The sequence below is a fragment of the Cervus canadensis genome, chromosome 18 (assembly GCF_019320065.1).
Source record: "Cervus canadensis isolate Bull #8, Minnesota chromosome 18, ASM1932006v1, whole genome shotgun sequence".
Taxonomy (NCBI): Eukaryota; Metazoa; Chordata; class Mammalia; order Artiodactyla; family Cervidae; genus Cervus; species Cervus canadensis.
The window spans coordinates 7,203,606-7,226,320 of NC_057403.1; the positions used below are offsets into that span (position 1 = coordinate 7,203,606).

At 39.3% G+C, this 22,715-nt stretch overlaps 1 protein-coding gene across 3 annotated transcripts; it reads left to right on the plus strand.

Annotated features, from left to right (window-relative positions):
• The first annotated feature begins 258 nt into the window (after nucleotides 1–258).
• On the plus strand, nucleotides 259–21,353 carry ZNF614 (zinc finger protein 614). 3 transcript variants are annotated; one of them, XM_043435927.1, is made up of 5 exons: nucleotides 259–431; nucleotides 13,635–13,850; nucleotides 16,428–16,554; nucleotides 17,048–17,143; nucleotides 17,481–21,353. In XM_043435927.1, the coding sequence occupies exons 2-5, from the start codon at nucleotides 13,836–13,838 to the stop codon at nucleotides 19,001–19,003; spliced, it is 1,761 nt and encodes a 586-aa protein (XP_043291862.1). In that variant the 5' UTR covers nucleotides 259–431; nucleotides 13,635–13,835; the 3' UTR covers nucleotides 19,004–21,353. The 3 variants fall into 3 exon arrangements, with proteins under 3 accessions (XP_043291862.1, XP_043291864.1, XP_043291863.1); XM_043435928.1 differs by lacking the exon at nucleotides 259–431 and adding an exon at nucleotides 10,940–10,994; XM_043435929.1 differs by lacking the exon at nucleotides 17,048–17,143 and having other exon boundaries at nucleotides 260–431.
• Nucleotides 21,354–22,715: the final 1,362 nt, after the last annotated feature.

A 22,715-nucleotide genomic window follows, 5' to 3' on the forward strand; every position in this document is an offset into this window, starting at 1 on the left:
CGCGCCCGTCGGGGACCAGCTCTAAAGTTCACAAAGGGCGCCACCATCTCTTTTTTCCTCAGCCGGCTGAACTCGCCACTTGACCTTGGAAGGGCATTGACCTCTGAAATCTTAACGCAGTTAGTACAGAATGGTTGGTCATTCCTTGCAACCTGGAGGTAAAAGCATTTAGGGTGCCAGGAAGGATTTCAACTTCTTCCCACAGCAGTTACGGCCTGTCTCGTCAGAAACGCCGAGGTGGGTGGGGCCATGTTACGTCATAAAGCAGAGTCCGCTGACGGAATCCGGAAATACGGCAGCGGTCCAAGGTCGTCGGCGGATAACCTGAACCTGCAGGTCTGCCTCCCGAGGGACTGTGAAAGGCGTCGGTAGAGAAAGTGGGCTGCAGCGTTCTGTTGCTGCCAGTGATGTCTGGAAGGGTTTGGGATCAGGTGAGTCGGGTTCTGGGCTTGTATTCACGGCCTGTGGGGTCTGTGAAACAGGAGCATGCGTGAAGGACCGTAATTGGGATTTTATTTAGATTCGGCCTTAGAGACTTCTGGGAGTTAATGATGAGGCCTTTGGCAATCTGTGATTAAGAGTCTGAAGAAATCATTGACCGAAGGTCCGACTCTGTCAGGGTTTGGATCGCTCTGCTTGTGGGGCTCCGTGGTTGCGAACTGTGATGAAAGTTTGTATCAGTGAACGCGGTGTCTCGTCCTGGTTAACCTGCGACTCTGTTAGAGACACCCGGGTTAGGGGCTGTCTCTTCTGGTTTCTTGGTCATGTTTGGAGTTTAATCTGGCATTTAGACTGCCTGGTGGGGGCTCTCAGTATTTGAGGAGGTCTGGGGTCCTTGAGAATCCGTAGGATCAGGGTCGAATGCCGGAAACAGACTTGAAGGCTGCATTTCCCCAGTTGATTCGAGTACAATCCTCTCCTTGTAGTAAGTCCTCAAGGTCCCTACTAAAAACTTTGGCTCCCCGCATCACCACTGTTCTCACCGTCCTCACAAAATTCAGTGTGGTTGATCTAGTTATAAATTTACTGTTTTTAATGTAGTTTAATATAGTTTCCGTTCCTCTTGTCCCAAAGTTTACTATACTTTTGGATATTTCCGCTTAGGGTCATTCTTACTCAAGTAAAAGCTTCTCCCTTACACTATATTCTGTTCTGCAGTGCGAATTTTTTTAATAGGCGGTTTTATATCAAAGCTTTTAAAAAAACATTTGAGATTATCTGTGTAAGCATGATAGGTGACTGTATCACTTAATTTCTCTGTTCTCAACACATTTGCATGTGAGATATTTATACTTTTTAAAAATAGTCCCAGTAGTGTCAGCTTAGGTTGGTGAACCACTGGCATGGTATCTGGAATCAAATGTATTCATTAATGGAGGTAGTGTTGACATACAGTATTCAGAAATATTCAATTATAATTTCATTAACCCATTTTGATTTTCTGATTACTTTCTGATTCTACCACTCCACTTAAAAATTTATGGCGCCTTTTTTTTCTCCCCCCGCCCCCCCACACCCTGGGATTTCTGGCTACTTTTATTTCTTGGTGAACTCTTTTCCTTGACCTTTTTTGGAAATTTCAGTTGATGGGTTCTTTTTTGTTTGGTTGGTTTGGTTTTTTTTACTGTAGTAAAGAAAATCTTTTTTTATTGTATTTTTATTTGCTGTAAAATTCACCAAGTATAAATATACATTTCAGTACTTTGAATGTCTAGAGTTGCATGGTTCAATTTTAAGACATTGCTATCACCCCAGAAATTTTCCTTGATCTCTGTGCACTCAAGTTTCCACTCCTGTATACTCATGGAAGTATCAACACCATGAAGACAGTGAACATACCTGTCACCTTGAGAAGTTTCACTGTGTTCCTTTTTAATCTCTGCCTGTCATATTCCGCACACCTCTCCAAGCAACCACCAGTCTATTCTACATTACAATAGGTTACTTTATATTTTTAAAAGCATTTATGTAAATTGAATCATACATTGTACATTCATTTTCATTCTCTTGTTTCATCAGCATTCAGCTCAGTTCAGTTGCACAGTCGTGTCCAACTCTTTGTCACCCCATGGACTGCAGCACGCCAGGCCTTCCTGTCCATCACCAACTCCCAGAGTTTACTCAAACTCGTGTCCATTGAGTCGGTGATGCCATCCAACCATCTCATCCTCTGTTGTCCCCTTCTGCTCCTGCCTTCAATCTTTCCCGGCATCAGGGTCTTTTCAAATGAGTCAGTTCTTTGCATCAAGTGCCCAAAGCATTGGAGTTTCAGCTTTAGCATCAGTCCTTCCAATGAATATTCAGGACTGATTTCCTCTAGGATAAACGGGTTGGATCCAAGGGACCCTCAAGAGTCTTCTCCAACACCACAGTTCAAAACCATCAATTCTTCCGTGCTCAGCTTTCTTTATAGTCCAATTCACATCCATACATAACTACTGGAAAAACCATAGCCTTGACAAGACAGACCTTTGTTGGCAAAGTAATGTCTCTGCTTTTTAATATGCTGTCTAGGTTGGTCATAACTTTTCTTCCAAGGAGTAAGCATCTTTTAATTTCATGGCTGCAGTCACCATCTGCAGTGATTTTGGAGCCCAAAAAATAAAGTCAGCCACTGTTTCCACTGTTTCCCCATCTGTTTGCCATGAAGTGATGGGACTGGATTCCATGATTTTTGTTTTCTGAATTTGAGCTTTAGCCAACTTTTCACTCTCCTCTTTCACTTTCATCAAGAGGCTCTTTAGTTCTTTGCTTTCTGCCATAAGGGTGGTTGTCATCTGCATATCTGAGGTTATTGATATTTCTCCCGGAATCTTGATTCCAGCTTGTGCTTCTTCAGCCCAGCGTTTTCATGATGTTCTTTGCATATAAGTTAAATAAGCAGGGTGACAATATACAGCCTTGACATACTCCTTTCCCTATTTGGAACCAGTCTGTTGTTCCATGTCCAGTTCTAACTGTTGCTTCCTGACCTGCATACAGGTTTCTCAAGAGGCAGGTCAGGTGGTCTGGTATTCCCATCTCTTTCAGAATTTTCCACAGTTTATTGTGATCCACACAGTCAAAGGCTTTGGCATAGTCAATAAAGCAGAAATAGATGTTTTTCTGGAACTCTCTTGCTTTTTCGATGATCCAGTGGATGTTGGCAATTTGATCTCTGGTTCCTCTGCCTTTTCTAAAACCAGCTTGAACATCTGGAAGTTCACAGTTCACTTATTGCTGAAGCCTGGCTTGGAGAATTTGAGCATTACTTTACTAGCGTGTGAAATGAGTGCAATTGTGTGTAGTTTGAGCATTCTTTGGCATTGCCTTTCTTTGGGATTGGAATGAAAACTGACTTTTCAGTCCTGTGGCCACTGCTGAGTTTTCCAAATTTGCTGGCATATTGAGTGCAGCACTTTCACAGCATCATCTTTCAGGATTTGAAATAGCTCAACTGGAATCTATCACATCCACTAGCTTTGTTCGTAGTGATGCTTTCTAAGGCCCACTTGACTTCACATTCCAGGACGTCTGGCTCTAGGTGAGTGATCACACCATCCTGATTATCTGGGTTGTGAAGATCTTTTTTGTACAGTTCTTCTGTGTATTCTTGCCACCTCTTAATATCTTTTGCTTCTGTTAGGTCCATACCATTTCTGTCCTTTATTGAGCCCATCTTTGCATGAAATGTTCCCTTGGTATCTCTAATTTTCTTGAAGAGATCTCTAGTCTTTCCCATTCTGTTGTTTTCCTCTATTTCTTTGCATTGATCGCTGAGGAAGGCTTTCTTATCTCTCCTGGCTATTCTTTGTAACTCTGCATTCAGATGGAAATATCTTTCCTTTTCTCCTTTGCTTTTAGCTTCTCTTCGTTTCACAGCTATTTGTACGGCCTCCTCAGACAACCATTTTGCCTTTTTTGCATTTCTTTTCCATGGGGATGGTCTTGATCCCTGTCTCCTGTACAATGTCATGAACCTCCGTCCATAGTTTGTTAGGCTCTCTGTCTATCAGATCTAGTCCCTTAAATTTATTTCTCACTTCCACTGTATATTCATAAGGGATTTGATTTAGGTCGTACCTGAATGATCTAGTGGTTATCCCTACCTTTTTCCTACCTTATTGCCAAACTCAGTTTAAGTCTGAGTTTGGCAATAAGGAGTTCATGATCTGAGCCACAGTCAGCTCCTGGTCTTGTTTTTGCTGACTGTATAGAGCTTCTCCATCTTTGGCTGCAAAGAATATAATCAATCTGATTTTGGTGTTGACCATCTGGTGATGTCCGTGTGTAGAGTCTTCTCTTGTGTTGTTGAAAGAGGGTGTTTGCTATGACCAGTGCATTCTCTTGGCAAAACTCTATTAGCCTTTGTCCTGCTTCTTTCCATACTCCAAGGCCAAATTTGCCTGTTACTCCAGGTGTTTCTGACTTCCTACTTTTGCATTCCAGTCCCCTATAATGAAAAGGAGATCTTTTTTGGGTGTTAGTTCTAAAAGGTCTTGTAGGTCTTCATAGAACCCTTCAACTTCGGCGTCTTCGGCGTTATTGGTTGGGGCATAGGCTTGGATTACTGTGATATTGAATGGTTTGCCTTGGAAACAAACAGAGATCATTCTGTCGTTTTTGAGATTGCATCCAAGTACTGCATTTCGGACTCTTTTGTTGACTATGATGGCTAGTCCATTTCTTCTAAGGGATTCCTGCCCACAGTAGTAGATATAATGGTCATCTGAGTTAAATTCACCCATTCCAGTCCATTTTAGTTTGCTGATTCCTAGAATGTCGACATTCACTCTTGCCATCTCCTGTTTGACCACTTCCAATTTGCCTTGATTCATGGACCTAACATTCCAGGTTCGTATGCAATATTGCTCTTTACAGCATCAGACCTTGCTTCTATCACCAGTCTCATCCACAACTGGGTATTATTTTTGCTTTGGCTCCATCCCTTCATTCTTTCTGGAGTTATTTCTCCACTGATCGCCAGTAGCATATTGGGCACCTACCAACCTGGGGAGTTCCTCTTTCAGTATCCTATCATTTTGCCTTCTCATACTGTTCATGGGGTTCTCAAGGCAGTAAATCAAAAGAAGGTCTCAAGATTGTAAAGATCTTATCAGACCCACTCTCACAATTTGCATTTTAAGATAATGGGTTTAGAACTAACAATAGAAAGGTCTTACCAGACCCACTGCCATAACATACAGTTTAAGATGACAGGATCAGTCAGAAGACTCAAGAAGGAGAAACATGTCCTCAAGCAGGATACATTGTTACACTAAGACAAAGCAATATAGAAAAAAACATTTGTCCTTTTCTTCTCCTTCAGAACTCCAGACCCCTCTCTCCTCCTCTGGGACCCTGGACTTCCTATCAACCTACCTAGGAATTGACTCTCTCATATGGATCCAAGTTCTTTTCTTTTTGATATAAATGTCTGCTTGTTCCAGAAAACATTTGTTGAAAAGGCTTTTCTCCACTCTATTGTCTTTGCTCCTTTTTAAAAATGTCAGTTGACCATGTATATGGGGGTCTTTTCTGAACTCTATTCTGCTCCACTCATTTGTCTACATTGACATGGATATCACCCTGTCTTGATTACTGTAGCTTGATATAAATTCTTGAAGTCAGGTAGTGTCAACCCACCAACTTTATTCTTTTTCACAGGGTTTTTTTTTTTTTTTTTTTTTTTCTGTTCTAGACCTTTTACACTGCTGTTTGTATTTAAAGATCAGGCTGTCAGTTTCTACAGAAAAACTTCTGAAATTATAAATAGATAGAATTGTATTTTTTAAAACTAAATGACCTCATATAATGAGACAGGAAATATTCTCTGCAATTCTATTCATGAATGACCTATTGAATGTATATAATGCATTTCATATATAAAATCAGTTATTGGAATTGTTTTTCGTTTGAGACTATGGTGAAGAATGTTGCTACATACCTGCAGGTACAAGTTGGAAATGTTTTCATTTCTGTTAGATTCCTCTGAGTAGAATGACTGCTTCCTAAGTTTGTGTTTTACAAAGTTTCAAAGGTGCCTATACCAGTTTACCATTATTGTATGAGAGTTCTAATTTCTCCTCATTCTCATCAGCATTTACAATTATTAGTCTTTTTATTACCGTCATTCTAGTTGGCATGTAGGAGAATTTCCCCATCATCTTAGTTTCCCTAGTGACAAATAACGTTGATCATCTTTTCATGTGTTTATAGACATTCATAGGTCTTCTTTAGTGTAATATCCAAGTCTTTCCCCTTTTTTTTTCTATCCAAGAAAATGATTTTATTTTTCCATTTGTCCAAGTCTTCTTTTGTGTCCTTCATTAGTATGTATTCTAAAGTTTTGCTCCTATTTTTCCACATTTATTACTTAGTATTGGTTAGTGTTTAGTTCAGTTGCTCAGACGTGTCTGACTATTTGCGACCCCATGAATCGCAGCACGCCAGGCCTCCCTGTCCATCACCAACTCCCGGAGTCTACCCAAACCCATGTCTGTCAAGTTGGTGATGCCATCCAGCCATCTCATCCTCTGTTGTCCCTTTCTTCTCCTGTCCCTAGTCCTTCCCAGCATTAGGGTCTTTTCCAGTCAGTCAACTCTTCGCATGAAGTGGCCAAAGTATTAGAGTTTCAGCTTCAACATCAGTCCTTCCAGTGAACACCCAGGACTGACCTCCTTTAGGTTGGACTGGTTGGATCTTCTTGCAGTCCAAGGGACTCTCAAAAGACTCTTCTTCAAGGGACGCTTCTCCAACACCACAGTTCAAAAGCATCAGTTCTTTGGGGCTCAGCTTTCTTCACCGTCCAACTCTCACATCCATACATGACTACTGGAAAAACCATAGCCTTGGCTAGACGGACCTTTGTTGGCAATGTAATGTCTCTGCTTTTAAATATGCTATCCAGGTTGCATAACTTTCCTTCCAAGGAGTAAGCGTCTTTTAATTTCATGGCTGAAATCACCATCTGCAGTGATTTTGGAGCCCAAAAACATAAAGTCAGCTACTGTTTCCCCATCTATTTGCCATGAAGTGATGGGACCAGATGTGATGATCTTAGTTTTCTGAATGTTGAGCTTTAAGCCAACTTTTTCACTCTCCTCCTTCACTTTCATCAAGAGGCTTTTTACTTCCTCTTCACTTTCTGCCATAAGGGTGGTGTCGTCTGCATATCTGAGCTTATTGATATTTCTCCTGGCAATCTTGATTCCAGCTTGTGCTTCTTCCAGCCCAGCGTTTCTCATGATGTACTCTGCATATAAGTTAAATAAGCAGGGTGACAATATACAGCCTTGATGGACTCCTTTTCCTGTTTGGAACCAGTCTGTTGTTCCATGTCCATTTCTAACTGTTGCTTCCTGACCTGCATACAGGTTTCTCAAGAGGCAGGTCAGGTGGTCTGGTATTCCCATCTCTTTCAGAATTTTACACAATTTATTGTGATCCACACAGTCAAAGGCTTTGGCATAGTCAATAAAGCAGAAATAGATGTTTTTCTGGAACTCTCTTGCTTTTTCTATGATCCAGCGGAGGTTGGGAATTTGATCTCTGGTTCCTCTGCCTTTTCTAAAACCAGCTTGAACATCTGGAATTTCACAGTTCACTTATTGCTGAAGCCTGGCTTGGAGAATTTTGAGCATTACTTTACTAGCGTGTGAGATGAGTGCAATTGTGCAGTAGTTTGAGCATTCTTTGGCATTGCCTTTCTTAGGGATTGGGATGAAAACGGACCTTTTCCAGTCCTGTGGCCACTGCTGAATTTTCCAAATTTGCTGGTATATTGAGTGCAGCACTTTCACAGCATCATCTTTTAAGATTTGAAATAGCTCAACTGGAATTCTATCACCTCCACTAGCTTTGTTCGTAGTGATGCTTTCTAAGGCCCACTTGACTTTACATTCCAGGATGTCTGGCTCTAGGTGAGTGATCACACCATCGTGATTATCTGGGTCGTGAAGATCTTTTGTGTACAGTTCTTCTGTGTATTCTTGCCACCTCTTCTTAATATCTTCTGCTTCTGTTAGGTCCATATCATTTCTGTCCTTTATTGAGCCCATCTTTGCATGAAATGTTCCCTTGGTATCTCTAATTTTCTTGAAGAGATTCTTGGTTAGTGTTAGATATTTTTAAATGGCATTATCATCTACTTTACACTCTAATGGTTCAGATCATATACATAACAATATCTACTAATTATTTCTGCATATTCAGTTTTCTATTCCAATGCCTTACCAAATTATCTCACTTTAGAGTAGTTCCTCAGTTGATTTTCTTAGGTTTTCCATATATACAATTTATATCATCTATCAATAGCAATATTTATTATACCCCAATTATTTCTCTTTTATCTAACATAGTCTATGGGTCCGAGAATATAAATCCCATAAATTCAGAGACTTTTGTTACTTTGTTATCTGCTTTGTTGCAAAGAAGGACATGAAATAGTGCTTGGCACAGAGTATATGCCCACTAAATATTTGAATTAAATGAACTGCATAGTCTAGCAACTCCAGTATAATGCTCAGTAACAGTACTGAGAGCGGGCACCTGTTCTTGTTCTTGACTTCAGTGGGAATGTCTGATTCAAATGTATTATTATTTAATTTTAAGTAAGTATCTACCTATTCCTATTCTTTTGAGCATTTTTATCTGAAATGGTTTTTCTAAAAATTTATTTATTTATTTTAATTGGAGGCTAATTACTTTACAGTGTTGTGGTGGTTTTTGCCATACATTGATAGGAATCAGCCATGGGTGTACATGTGTCCCCGTCCTGAACCCACCTGCCTCCGCATCCCATCTCTGGGTTGTCCCAGTGCACCAGCCCTGAGTGCCCTGTTTCATGCATCGAACTTGGACTGGTGATCTATTTCACATGTGGTAATATACATGTTTCAATGCTAGTCTCTCAATATCCCACCCTCGCCTTCTCCCACAGAGTCCAAAAATCTGTTCTTTATATCTGTGTCTCTTTTGCTGTCTCGCATATAGGGTCGTCATTACTATCTTTCTAAATTCCATATATATGTGTTAATATACTGTATTGGTGTTTTTCTTTCTGACTTACTTTGCTCTGTATAATAGTCTCCAGTTTCATCCACCTCATTAGAACAGATTCAAATGTGTTCTTTTTAATGGCTGAGTAATATTCCATTGTGTATTCGTATGTACCACAGGTTTCTTATCCATTCATCTGCTGATGGACATCTAGGTTGCTTCCATGTCCTGCCTATTGTAAACAGTGCCGCGATGAACGTTGGGGTACACGTGCGTCTTTCAATTCTGGTTTCCTCGGTGTGTATGCCGAGCAGTGGGATTGCTGGGTCATATGGCAGTTCTATTTTCCAGTTTTTTTAGGAATCTCCACCCTGTTCTTCACACCCTCTCCAGCATTTATTGTTTGTAGACTTTTTGATAGCAGCCATTTTGACCAGTGTGAGATGGTACTTCATTGTGGTTTTGATTTGCATTTCTCTGATAATGAATGATGTTGAGCATCTTTTCATGTGTTTGTTAGCCATCTGTATGTCTTGTTTGGAGAAATGTCTGTTTAGTTCTTTGACCCATTTTTTGATTGGGTCGTTTATTTTTCTGGTATTGAGCTGCATGAGCTGTTTGTATATTTTGGGGATTAATTATTTGTCAGTTGCTTCATTTGCCATTTTTTTCTCCCATTCTGAAGGCTTTCTCTTCACTTTGCTTATAGTTTCCTTTGTTTTGTAGTTTCCTTCTTTCAAGGAAACTATACAAGTCTTTCCCCTTTTCTAAAAAAGGGTTGTTTGCTTAACAAACTGAGTTTTTTGAGTTGTTTGTATATTGTGCATAGAAGTCCTTTATCAGATACATGGTTTGCAAATTTTCTTTCTCAACTTGTAGCTTACCTTTTCCTTTAGCTTTATAGTGTCTTTTGATGTGCAAAAGGTAATACAAATCCAGTTTACCAGTTGTCTTCTTTTATGGTTTGCTGATTTGGTGTTGTATAAGATTTCTCTGCCTAACCCAAGGTCATGAGAAATTCCTCATGTGTTTTCTGAAGACTGTGTGTATATAGATACAGATAGATAAGGATATGACTTTATTTTTTTTATTTTTATTTTTTTATTTTTTTATTAGTTGGAGGCTAATTACTTCACAACATTTCGGTGGGTTTTGTCATACATTGATATGAATCAGCCATAGATTTACACTTATTCCCCATCCCGATCCCCGCTCCCACCTCCCTCTCCACCCGATTCCTCTGGGTCTTCCCAGTGCATCAGGCCCAAGCACTTGTCTCATGCATCCCACCTGGGCTGGTGATCTGTTTCACCATAGATAGTATACATGCTGTTCTTTTGAAACATCCCACCCTCACCTTCTCCCACAGAGTTCAAAAGTCTGTTCTGTATTTCTGTGTCTCTTTTTCTGTTTTGCATATAGGGTTATCGTTACCATCTTTCTAAATTCCATATATATGTGTTAGTATGCTGTAATGTTCTTTATCTTTCTGGCTTACTTCACTCTGTATAAGGGGCTTTGTTTTTTAAGAGCAGTTTTAGATTCCCAGCAACATTGAGTGGGAAGTGCAGTAGGGATACTGAGAGAGTCAATTCCTAGGCAGGTTGATAAGAAGTCCAGGGTTCCCCCACCAGACACCCACTGACCCTGAAGTGGAGAAAGGGATCTGGGGCTCTCAAGGAGAAAAGGACAATGTTTTTTTCTACATTGCTTTGTCTTAGTCAATATAACAATGTATCTCAAGGATATGTTTCTCCTTAAAAGAACCTTCTGACTAATCTTGTTATCTTAAGATGTATGTTGTGGGAGTGGGTCTGGTAGAAGTATATAAGGCCTTAACAAGACTAGCTAGGGGTTACTCTCCATCCTCCTTCCGGTGTCTATGTCAGAAGCTTTCTCTCTGCCTTTTCAGACTTGAATAAAACTGCTACACAAAAGCTCTTGAGTGATCAAGCCTGGTCCCTGGTCCTGAAGCTAAATCTTCTTCAGAGATCACGAATCCGACACCATTCACCGTAAGCTGTGAATACCATACCTCTGTGCCCCAACATATGCAACCTTCCCCACTGTCAGCTTCCTGCCCCAGAGTGGTGAATTTGTTACAGTCAATTTACGTACTGACTCGTCACTCAAAATAAATAATTCGCATTAGGGTTCACTCGGTGTTATATGTTGTTTGTGTCTTGACAGATGTAAAATGACATGTGTCCACCCTTTAGTGTTATACAGAATAATTATGCTGCTCTAAAAAGCCCTCTGGATTCTGCTTGTTCATCCTACCTTTCCCTCCAACTCTTGGCAACCACTGATCTTTTTACTGTCTCCTTAGCTTTGCCTTTTCCAGAATGTCATTTACAGTAATTGGAATTGTATAGTGAATAGCCTCTTTAGATTGGCTTCTTTCACTTAATAATAGATATTTTAGGCCCTTCCTTGTTTTTTCATGGTTTGATAGCTGATTTCTTAGTGCTAAATAATGTTCATTCATTGGATGGATAAGTCTGCTGTATATACCTATGATCTGGTTTCTGTCCAGACATAAATTTTCAGAGTATATATATAGTTTTGTAAGAAACTGCCAAACTGTCTACCAGAGTGGCTGTAACATTTTGCCTTCCCATAAGCAATAAATCTGTTGCTTCCTGTATTTGGTGTAGTCATTATTTTGAATTTTGGTTATTCTACTAGGTAGGTAATGAATGGTATCTCATTGTTCTTTAATTTGTTATTCCTAATCCATATGATGTAATTTCCCAAATTACACATGTTTTCATTTGCTTATTTGCTATCTGTGTATCTTCTTTGGTAAGGTGTCAATTCAGGTCTTTTGCCTATCTTTGTGTTTTCTTATTGTTGAGTTTTTAAGAGTTCTTATATATTTTGAATAGCAGTCCTTTATCAGATATGTCTTTTGCAAATATCTTCTCCCAGCTTGTGGCTTGTTTTTCAATTTCTGGAAGTAGTTTGTATTTTTAGCTATTACATTTAAATTTATTATCTATTATTATTTAATTGGAATTGGATATTCAGTTGTTCCAGTATATTTGTTGGAAAGACCATCTTTTTCCTCATTGCTTTAATCTTGCACCTTTGTTGAAAATCATCTGACTGTGATGTTGTTACCATTCAGTGGCTAAGAAGTGTCCAACTCTTTGCAACCCCGTGGGCTATAGCCCACCAGACTCCTCTGTCCTCCAGTAGCTCCCAGAGTTTGCTCACATTCATGTCTATTGAGTTGGTGATGCTGTCTAACCATCTCATCCTCTGTCACCCCCTATTCCTTTTGCCTTCAGTCTTTCCCAGCATCGGGGTCTTTTCCAATGAGTCTTCACATCAGGTGGCTAAAGTATTGGAGCTTCAGCAACAGTCCTTCCAATGAATATTCGGGGTTGATTTCCTTTAGGATTGACTGCTTTGATCTCCTAGCTGTCCAAGGGACTCTCAAGAGTCTTTCCCAGCACCACAATTCATAAGTATCAATTCTTTGGCACTCAGTGCTCTTTAATTTATATAGTCCAACTCTCACATCCTTACGTGACAACTGGGAAGACCATAGCTTTGACTATACAGACCTTTGTTGGTAAAGTGATGTCTCTGATTTTTAATATGCTTAAGTTTGTCATAGCTTTTCATTCAGGGGCAAGCGTCTTTTAATTTCATGGCTGCAGTCAGCATCTGCAGTGATTTTGGAGCCCAAGAAAAGAAAATCTGTCACTGCTTCCACTTTTCCCCCTTCTATTTGTCCTAAAGTGGTGGGACCGGGTGCCATGATCTTAGTTGTTTTAATTTTGAGTGAAAAAGCCAGCTTTTTTCACTCTTCTTTTTCACCCTCATCAAGAGGCTCTTTAGTTCCTCTTCCCTTTCTGCCGTTAGAGTGGTATCATCTGCACATCTGAAGTTGTTGATATTTCTCCTAGCAATCTTGATTCCAGCTTGTGGTTCATCCAGCCTGGCATTTATTACCATGGCTTTAAAGTAAATGTTGAACTAAATTAGTATAAACATTCACCATAATTAGCATAGCATATTCTAATTCACACCATAAGCATTCACCACATGATTAGTATAGACTGTATGGCCCTAGCCTCTCAGGTACGCAAAGCCATTCTTAATCAGGCCTGACATTCTGAGGGCTTAGAGGTTTCTTCCCAGAAACTAAGGGCAAAGCTCAACCTCTGTTGGGCAAGGTTAATCCTTTTAATACACAAAGAGAAGTAAGACAACCTTAAAGATCAACTTTGTGCTATCCTCTTCAAACTGAGATATGTGCGCCCAATGAGCATATAATTTTTGGAGTGGTGCAAGGGTACACATGCATTTTAAAGATGGAGTGTCCAGATTCTTGGAACCTTCTGTGTGTTCTCTTCCATAAACTTGATCTGCCCTGAGCTTTCTTCAGGCTCTGAGGCATCATGCTCCGCTTATGCTTTCCCTCTTCCCCTTTAATAGTCATGCCACTTCCTCTTTACAAAAGAAAGCCATACCTTTCACACATTGTTTTTTGCCTCAGATTATGAAAGCCTCTAGGTTATCAAATAAAGGAACAGCTGGAAATACTGAGGTCCCTTGTTTAAGGATAAGTGCATATCGACAGTGACAGTGTTTGGGCTGAGAGGAAATGTACACTCAAAGTCAGTTTGCTTTTCAACCCACAGGTCCAGGCTCCCGAGGAAAAAGAGTGATCAAGCCAAGGAATGAGGGAAGAAAGAGGAGGTTCTTGGAGTTGGGATATCATCGTTTCAGGGGACATCTTTAAGTGAATGCCAAGCTTTCTGTCTTTAAGAATTACACGGTAAATGCAGAAGAGACAGAAATCAGAATCCATGTGACTTACTATTTCCTGAGCACAGAAGAAGATGATCAAGGCCCAGGTGACTTTTGGTTTGTTATATCTTTCCTTTATTGTCTAATGGATTTGTGGTAAGCTGAGAAAAAATAACAGCTCAACTATATGAAGTATAAATTGGGGATGATTGGGTTCTGGGTAGAAATTAATTTGGACTCTGAATTCAGAATCAGGACAAAGTGAATCAGGAATATATTGTTCATAGGGATCACGTCAGATGACTAGTATTGGAAGAGTGTGACTGTGGTGGAGCCTGTGGATTGCATCAGCTGTCACTTTGTGTTATCTCAGCAGACATCGCACCCAGAAAAACGTGAAAAGCTCCATGATATGTGTTGACTATGAGGAGAGAGCAGATCAGCTCTTTGGGGGATTCAATGGTTTATGTCACTTAAGTAAATGGAGTGATACTCCTAACAACATTGGTGACTCTGAGGGGCTCCCCACTGGCCTGGTACCAATCACGCATCTGAAAGAAAGATGAATGCAGTTTACTGAGCATTACCTATATAGCTATATAAAATTCCATGAGTTTCATAATCATACTCAAGAAAGCGAGTTGTAAGATAAGAACTAGGGATGTAATGAACAACATGATGGCTATAGCTAACACTGCTGTTTGACATATAGGAAAGTTGTTAAGAGCAAATCCTAAGAGTTCTCATCACAGGGAGAAAAGCTTTTTCCTTTTCTTTTTGTTATATCTACACAAGAGAAGATAGATGTTGACTGAACCTGTTGTGATAATGATTTCACAGTATATGTAAATCATATCATCATGCTTTACTTCTTAAATTTACACAGTGATATATGTCAGTTATTTCTCAATAAAACAGCCATTGGAGTTTGATAGAAGTGAAATATTTAACCTTTGAAATGAGAAAATAACATAATCCAACCTATGTCTTGGTGAACAGTGGTGGAGATTCACTCTGAGTTTTAGAAATAGATTCAGCGTGAAATATGCAAGCTTCACTGATAATAGCTCAGTACTCCTTGACCATGATCCAGAGGCTCAGCTGGACTTGAATGCACTTCTGAGTTCACTTACATGGTTATTGGCAGAATTCATTTCCAGAACTCAAATGAGATCCTTGGTTTCTATCTATCTGCTTGTGTAAGACCACTATGAGTTCCTTATCACAGGGGCCTCCCAACGTGCCATCTTCTTTCATCAAAGTCATCAACAGACAGATTCTGTTAGCAAGATGGAAATCATATATATAGCCTAATTTAAAAATGCATGTCTTGATTTTCCTGGTGGTTCAGAGGTTAAGACTCCACGCTTCCATTGCAGGGGGGCATGGGTTCAAGTGCTGGTCAGGGAACTAAAATCCCACATACTATGCAGACCAAAAAAAAATTAAAATTGGTATCACAGTGCTTTTGCTGTATTTTGTTTTTTAGAAGCAATTTAGCTCATGCTCAAGGGAAGGGTACCTCATGGAGGCATGAGTACCTAGTGTGTGGTAAGGAATTTGGCTGACTTTTGTCCCTAATTTCTGGGAGGTAACCTCTACAGCCTTGGAATTACCCATTTGTTAGGAGTGTCTTGTTTCTCATCCCAGACCACTGCAGCCACACTTTATGCTATGAGGTGACTCATGTGGGCCCTAGATGATTTGTGATAATAAGACAATTCAAGGTAAGGGCTGTCCATGCCCCAAAGACCAGCCATGTGATTCGAGGGTTGTGGCTTTCAGCCATGTTTATTAGTCTGGGCAGGAATGGGGAAGGATCTGGGTTCAGCCATGTGGTCAGTGATTCAGTAAATCATGCATATATAAGGGAGCCTCAATAAAAATTCTGGACACTGGACTTTAGGTGAGCTTCCTTGGTTGGCAGTACTCCTGAGTACTATCACACGGTGTGGCTGGGAGGAGAGAATGGGGCCCAGGACTCTATGAGAGTCCTGTGTTTCAGTACCAAGTGGCCTCCATGTCTGACTTTTTTGGCACAAAAATCAGAACTTTGAAGATATTATTCCATGCTTTTTGAGTTCTGTTATAGGTCATCTATCTTTTGTGTCTGGATGCTTTTATAGTTTCCTTTCGTATTTTGTGTATTATAGTTTTAGTCTGATGTCCCTACCTAGAGATTTCCTGCTTGGAATTTGTTGGCATTCCTGAGCCTGGGGTTTGGAGAATTTAATCAGTTTTGAAAATTTTCACCTTTAGATCTTGGGATACTGCTTCATTACTGTGTTTTTTCTTTGTTTTTGTTTTCAAATCTTCCTAATCAACTAATTTTTTTTCTTTGCTACAGGTGTATCTTGTATAGTTTCTGCTATTTTTTACATGTATTAAAAACATTATCTTGTAAATTTCAGATGTGGAATCTGTTCAGAGTTGATTCTTATGTTGGCTATGACATTTCATGGTAATGTAGGACTGTTTTATTTGTCCTGATGTAATTTGCATATTATGCAAATGGGTAGGTGCTAAAATATATACATAGAAAGATAGGATTTTGCTTGTAAGTGAAATGTATTTGAGAAAAGTATATTGATGCAGGAGGTATGGTGAAAACTAGAATAACTTCTCTCATGTTTCTTCCATATTGATGAAAGGAATTCACATCATACAGGACTTTATTGTTACAGGAATTGCTGACACTGGAAGATGTGGCTGTGGAGTTCAACTGGGAGGAGTGGCAGCTCCTGGATTCTGCTCAGAAAGACCTATACTGGGATGTGATGTTGGAGAACTATAACAACTTGGTGTCACTGGGTAAGGATGACTCCCAATGTCATTTATGAGGTGCCGAATCACTGGACTTTTCTCCTTCACCTAATGAAAGCTTTGTAGTTCCTGTGGTCTTCCAAAGAGTAGATTTTCTGTCCCCTTTCTGGCTCCAAAGAGGTGTAATCTCCTATACCCTGCAAGAGAACATTTACTTTGCATACAAGAAATTTTGTCTCTAAAATGCAGTATTTGGCAGGGGTGGAGGTAAGGGGGGGTGGGAGGGAGGCTTAAGAGAAAGGGGGTATATATGTATCCACATAGGTGATTCACGGTGTACAGCAGAAACTAATACAACATTGTAAAGCAATTACACTCCAGTTAAAAAAGTAGAATCCAATAAAATGTAATATGCTTAATAGGAATCCAATAAAGTTAAAAATTCAGTAAATTTTAAATAAATAAAATGCAGTATTTTTCCGTCATGACATACCATACCCCAGATCTTGCATCTAAGTCCTCTATCATTTCTCACAATCAGGATATCAAGGTACCAAACCAGATATGCTCTCCAAGTTGGAACATGGAAAAGAACCATGCATAATAGAAAATGAAATGCAGAATAGAATTTGTCCAGGTGAGTGAGTTAGAATCAGCAAGGGAAGTGACCATCAAAGTCATATTTCAGGTCCTTCTAGAGGAGTCACAGCTGTGAGGGTGACTGAGGAGCCCCCTCAACAGCTGTTCCCCATATTTATCTCTCCAGATGAGAACTGTTTCTGGGTATTTAGCTTTAAATATATTCCTTGTCTCTTTCTGGATCTGATATTCATTTACTTCTTCATACATCTTTATAATTTTATACTGGGATTACATGGTAGATAATAAGAGCACCCCACACACCATGTCATTTTTTAAGTGCTTTCATCCCATACCAGTCTCATGAAATAATTTGTCATTTCCTTTTTTCTTAGGAATCAGGAAAGGTGACAGTTATTTGCCAGAGCACTCTAGAAACCAAAGATTTCTGAAGAGCATGCAACAGTACAGTGAACAGAATGCATTTAGAAAGGGTGTTCATCTGAGCAAAACACATTTCACCCTAATTCAAGATCGTATATTTGACTTACATAGAAAAGCTTTGGAATCAAGCTTAAGTTTAGTTAACCAGAAGAGAAGCTATGGAATAAAGAACCCTGTGGGGTTTAATGGAGATGAGAAATCCTTTCTACGTAGTGATCGTGGACAGTTGTATTCTGGAATTATATTTCCTGAAAGTACAGAACAAATCAGCACTCAATTCCAAGTCCTTAAGCATCAAAGGACTCACAAAATAGAGAAATCTCTAGCCTCTGTTGAAAGTGAGAAGCCATGCAGCAGGAATTCTCAGCTTATTTCTCGTGAGAGTGTTCATACTGGAGAGAAAACCAGTGGGTGTGATCCATGTGAGAAATCCTTCTCCAGAAATGTCACATTAACTAAACATCAGAAAACTCAAACACAAGACACACTCCACTTAACCAGTGAGCCCAGAAAAGGCTGTACTGTGAAGAGCAGCTCCCCTGTACATCACCAAACCTGCACAGGAGAGAAAGCCTACGTGTGCAGTGAGTGTGGAAAAGGCTTCACTATGAAGCGCTATCTGATTGCACATCAGCAAACTCATAGTGGAGAGAAACCTTATGTATGCGGTGAATGTGGAAAAGGCTTCTCCGGGAAGAGTAATCTCACTGTGCATCAGCGCACGCACACGGGGGAGAAACCCTATGTATGTAGTGAGTGTGGGAAAGGCTTCACCATGAAGCGCTATCTTGCTGTACACCAGCGAACTCATACCGGAGAGAGACCATATTTGTGCAGTGAATGTGGGAAAGATTTCGCTGTGAAGAGTAATCTCACAGTACACCTGCGATCTCACACAGGGGAGAAATCTTACATATGCGGTGAATGTGGGAAAGGCTTCACCGTGAAGAGTAATCTCATGGTACACCAGCGAACTCACACGGGAGAGAAATCTTACCGGTGTAACGAATGTGGAAAAGGCTTCACCACAAAACTCACTCTCGTTATATACCAACGAACTCACACAGGAGAGAAACCCTATGAGTGCAATGAGTGTGGTAAAGCCTTCAGTCAGAAGATATGCCTCATACAACATGAGAGGTGTCACACAGGAAAGACTCCCTTTGTATGTACTGAGTGTGGAAAATCCTATTCCCACAAGTACGGTCTCATTACCCATCAGAGAATTCACATAGGAGAGAAACCCTATGAGTGTGATGAATGTGGAAAAGCCTTCACCACGAAGTCAGTACTCAATGTCCATCAAAGGACTCACACAGGAGAGAGACCGTATGGGTGCAGTGATTGTGAGAAAGCCTTCTCCCACTTGTCAAACCTTGTGAAACATAAGAAAATGCACATCAGAGACGTGGGTAGATCCAGTCAAGTTGGAAATGCCTTTAACAGAGAGTCCCAGATCATTACTTATGAGTGAACCATAGCCCTATTAATGCAATGATTGGGGAAATGCCTTCTGTGACAGCTAAGATTTTAAACATCAGTGTTTCTAGCTAAGCAGAATGTAATCATGGGATGACCTGTTATCAGATGGGGGACCATGAGGAGATGAAAGGATTTGCCCAAGAGATAAACCCAGTGAATATCGTGAATGCAGTAGTGCCTTAATGATCCTACCTCACATTTTCTGTTGGTGAAAATATGTTGGAAAAGCTCTTGATATGTTCAGTGTGGAGATGCCTTGGGAAAAACTTTTTGACTTCATTAGATGTCTGAAAAGTATATATTCCATACACACTTGGACATATTCTGTAAATGCAGAGACTAGAGAAGTCATCAGTGGGAAGATAGACTTGATTATCAGGGATTGTCATTGATCATCAGTGAACTCATTGTAGAAATATGATTTAGAAAAGAAAAAAGAAATATGATGACCATGGGAATGTCTTTACCCAGAAAGAAGACCTCAATGAGTGTCAGAGGTCACACTGGAGAAATAATTTTTAAGAAGACAGTATATATTGCAAGATTTCAGTGAAGCATTCTGCCTCATCATTTGTCAGGGAATCATATAGAAATTAAAACTTTGAGGCACATGCTAAAGGTAGAGTACCTTTAGTTAAATATCAGTGGGCTTACAAAGGAATGAATTTTTATGAAAATGATAAATGTTTGAGTGCTTTTTGTTACAAATGTAACCTCATCAGATGATGCACCCGAGTCTTGTTTCTGATTGCCTCGTGCATAATTCCATAGTTTTGTTATGTTTTTTTAATGTGGACCATCTCCCAACTCTTATTGAATTTGCTACAATATTGCTTCTGTTTTATGTTTTTGGTTTTTTGCAAGGGATGTGAGATCTTAGCTCCCCAATCAGGGATCAAACCCACATGCCCTACATTGGAAGGCAAAGTCTTAACCACTGAACCACCAGGGAAGTTCCAGTAATTCCATAGTTTTAAATAAAAGTTGTTTGCTTTTCTTATCACTGATTTTTAGGTAGGCAAGCATGTTCTGTGCCTACCCCCATATGTGATTAGCTCTTTTCTTTGGCTCCAAACTAATTATAAGTATACTGAACTTTTTAAAAAAGGAAATGGAATAGGAACACATATTTGCAGCTTGCTTAACTAAGTTTATAAATAAAACCAAATATTTTATAAAACCACCTTCAAAGTTGTTTTTATAGAATGTATAACTTGAAATCATTTTTAACTTACAAGAAAATGCAAAAGTAGTCCAGAGAATTCCCTTGTATCCTTTATGTAACTTACCCTGGTAAAACCATTAACTCTTAACCTCTGGAATTTAGATTTCACTAGATTTTTTACATGAATTTTTAAATAGTTTTTTTGGAATTCTAAGCTGCTTTATTACACATGTAGATTTTGTGTAACTGCTATCTCCAGAACATAAAACTTTCATCAACACAGACACCCTCATGCTACCTTTTAATGGTTACTCCTTCTATCCAAACCTACCTCCGGCAACCACGTGTCAGTTTTCCATCAATAGAATTTTGTCATTTATGAAATTAATTTTTATAGCTGAATCTTAAAACATTATATATGTTGTCTTTATTTATACAAATTTATAATTTTTTATTAAACAGGACCATGTAATCTTTATTTTTTGTCCCTCAGGAAATTGCTCTTAAGACTTTTTTGAGTTGAATTACTTTATTTTTATTACTGAGTAGTATACATTATTGGGTGTACCAGTTTGTTTATCCATTCACTCTTCAGATAAGTTTGTATTGTTTCCTGGTTTCAACTTGTATAAAGAAAGGTGCTATAAATCTGCATCCAGGGTTTTGGATGGACATAAATTTTCATTCCTCTGTAATAAATATTCAGGTGTATGATTATTGGGACATAAAAAAAGTTGTGTTTAGCTTTAAAAGAAACTATCAAACTCTCTTCCAGAGTGACTATACCATTTTACATTCTCACCAGCAGTGTATGATATCCACTTGTTCCACATCCTCTCTGGCACTTGGTATTTTCAGTATATTTTAGTCATTCTGCTAGCAACACATGATTCAGTTGTTCATCCTTACCAGCACTTGGTATTGTGATATGTTACATTACCCATTCTATTAGGTTTGTAGTCATATCTGATCTTGAGCTTGCATTTCCCTCATGGCTAATGGTGTTCAATCCTGTTATTATTTATTATTGGACTTATAACGATGTTCATACCATTTGACCACCTTCACCATTTCTGCCCTCCCACCCCTCTCAGCCTCTGGCACACAATCTGTTCTTTATTATTTATAAGTTTGGGTTTTTTGGGGGGGTTCTACAAATAAAAGAGATCATAGAATATTCAGCTTTCTTGGCCTGATTTATTTAACTTAGTATCCCTCAAGGTTGCAAATGGCAAGATTTCCTTCTTTTTATGGTTGAATTTCTTTATCCATTCATGTGTCAATGAACACTTAAAACTGTTTCCATGTCATGGCTGTTGTAAATAACACTGCTCTGAACATTGATTGTAACATCATATCTTTTCAAATTAGAGTTCTTATTTTTTTCCAGATATATACCCAAATTGCTGAATCTTATGGTACTACTATTTTTCATTTTTTGAGGAACCTGTGTACTGTTTTCCTTAGTATCTGTACCAATTACAGGCTTCTTCATTCTTTTTATGTCTATATAGTGTTCATGAAGATCCATCCCATGATTTATTTAACCAATCACCTACTAATGTACACTCCTATTGGTTTTAGTTACCTTTGACTGTATTACAAACATACCTCCCTAAAAACTTAATATCTAAAGACAACAAATATTAATTATTAATTCTCTAGTATGTGGATTGAGAGTTAAATTGTCTAATGTGGGCTGTCCTGACTGGTGGCTACATGATCTAGATGGCTTTTTTCCACATATCTGGAAATATCATCCCTGAAATGGATGGGGTGACTTTTCACATAGTATCTCATCCCATGCCTAGCCTGGGCTCCACTACAATGTGTTAGGAGAGCTCCAAGAGAGTAGAACATGCTTCAGTGAGCAAGTCTTTCTTCCCTCTGCATCAAGCTTGCTATTTTCCCATGGGACACATTGACCAGAGTCACCATGCTGGGGCACTATCCAAAGGTATGAATGCAGAGGTGCAAGAGTAAGTTTATGTAATGATCACAAGATTTCTTACTTCCTTAAAACTGTCAAAATTAGTGCCATAAATATCCTTGTGCATGTTTGTTCTCACAACGATAATTTCTGCTGAATTTCAATTCTTAAAGTTGATTGGTGGCTTTAGGAGAATGAAAAGTTTAAACTGAGCAATGGCAAGTTGTACTCCAAAGACATTTTGTTAATTTTTACACTCTAGATTCAATCTTGCCCCCCTGAAAAGCACCCTGAACATGATACCTAAAATTTATTGGAGTGGTTTTTTTGTTTTGTTTTTTTGTAGCATGGGGTCTTAGTTGTGGCACATGAGGTCTTTTAGTTGTAGCATGCCAACTCTGTAGTTGCATCATGTGGTATTGAGTTCCCTGCCCAGGGATTGAATCATGGGTACCTGCATTGGGAGAACAGAGTCTTAAACACTAGACCATTAGGTAAGTCCCTGGTAAGCATTTTTTGAACTAGAACTATGACAAACTTGATAATAACATCTCAATTCATTCAAGGCTGTGAATGTTGGACACCTCTGTTAATTACTATGCAAATGAG

What these genes read in the sequence shown, in the direction of transcription:
- ZNF614 (XM_043435927.1), top strand. An exon ending in TAACAACTTGGTGTCACTGG is followed by an intron (nt 16,555 to 17,047) that starts GTAAGGATGACT and finishes TCTCACAATCAG; the next exon opens with GATATCAAGGTACCAAACCA. An exon ending in GCAGAATAGAATTTGTCCAG is followed by an intron (nt 17,144 to 17,480) that starts GTGAGTGAGTTA and finishes CTTTTTTCTTAG; the next exon opens with GAATCAGGAAAGGTGACAGT.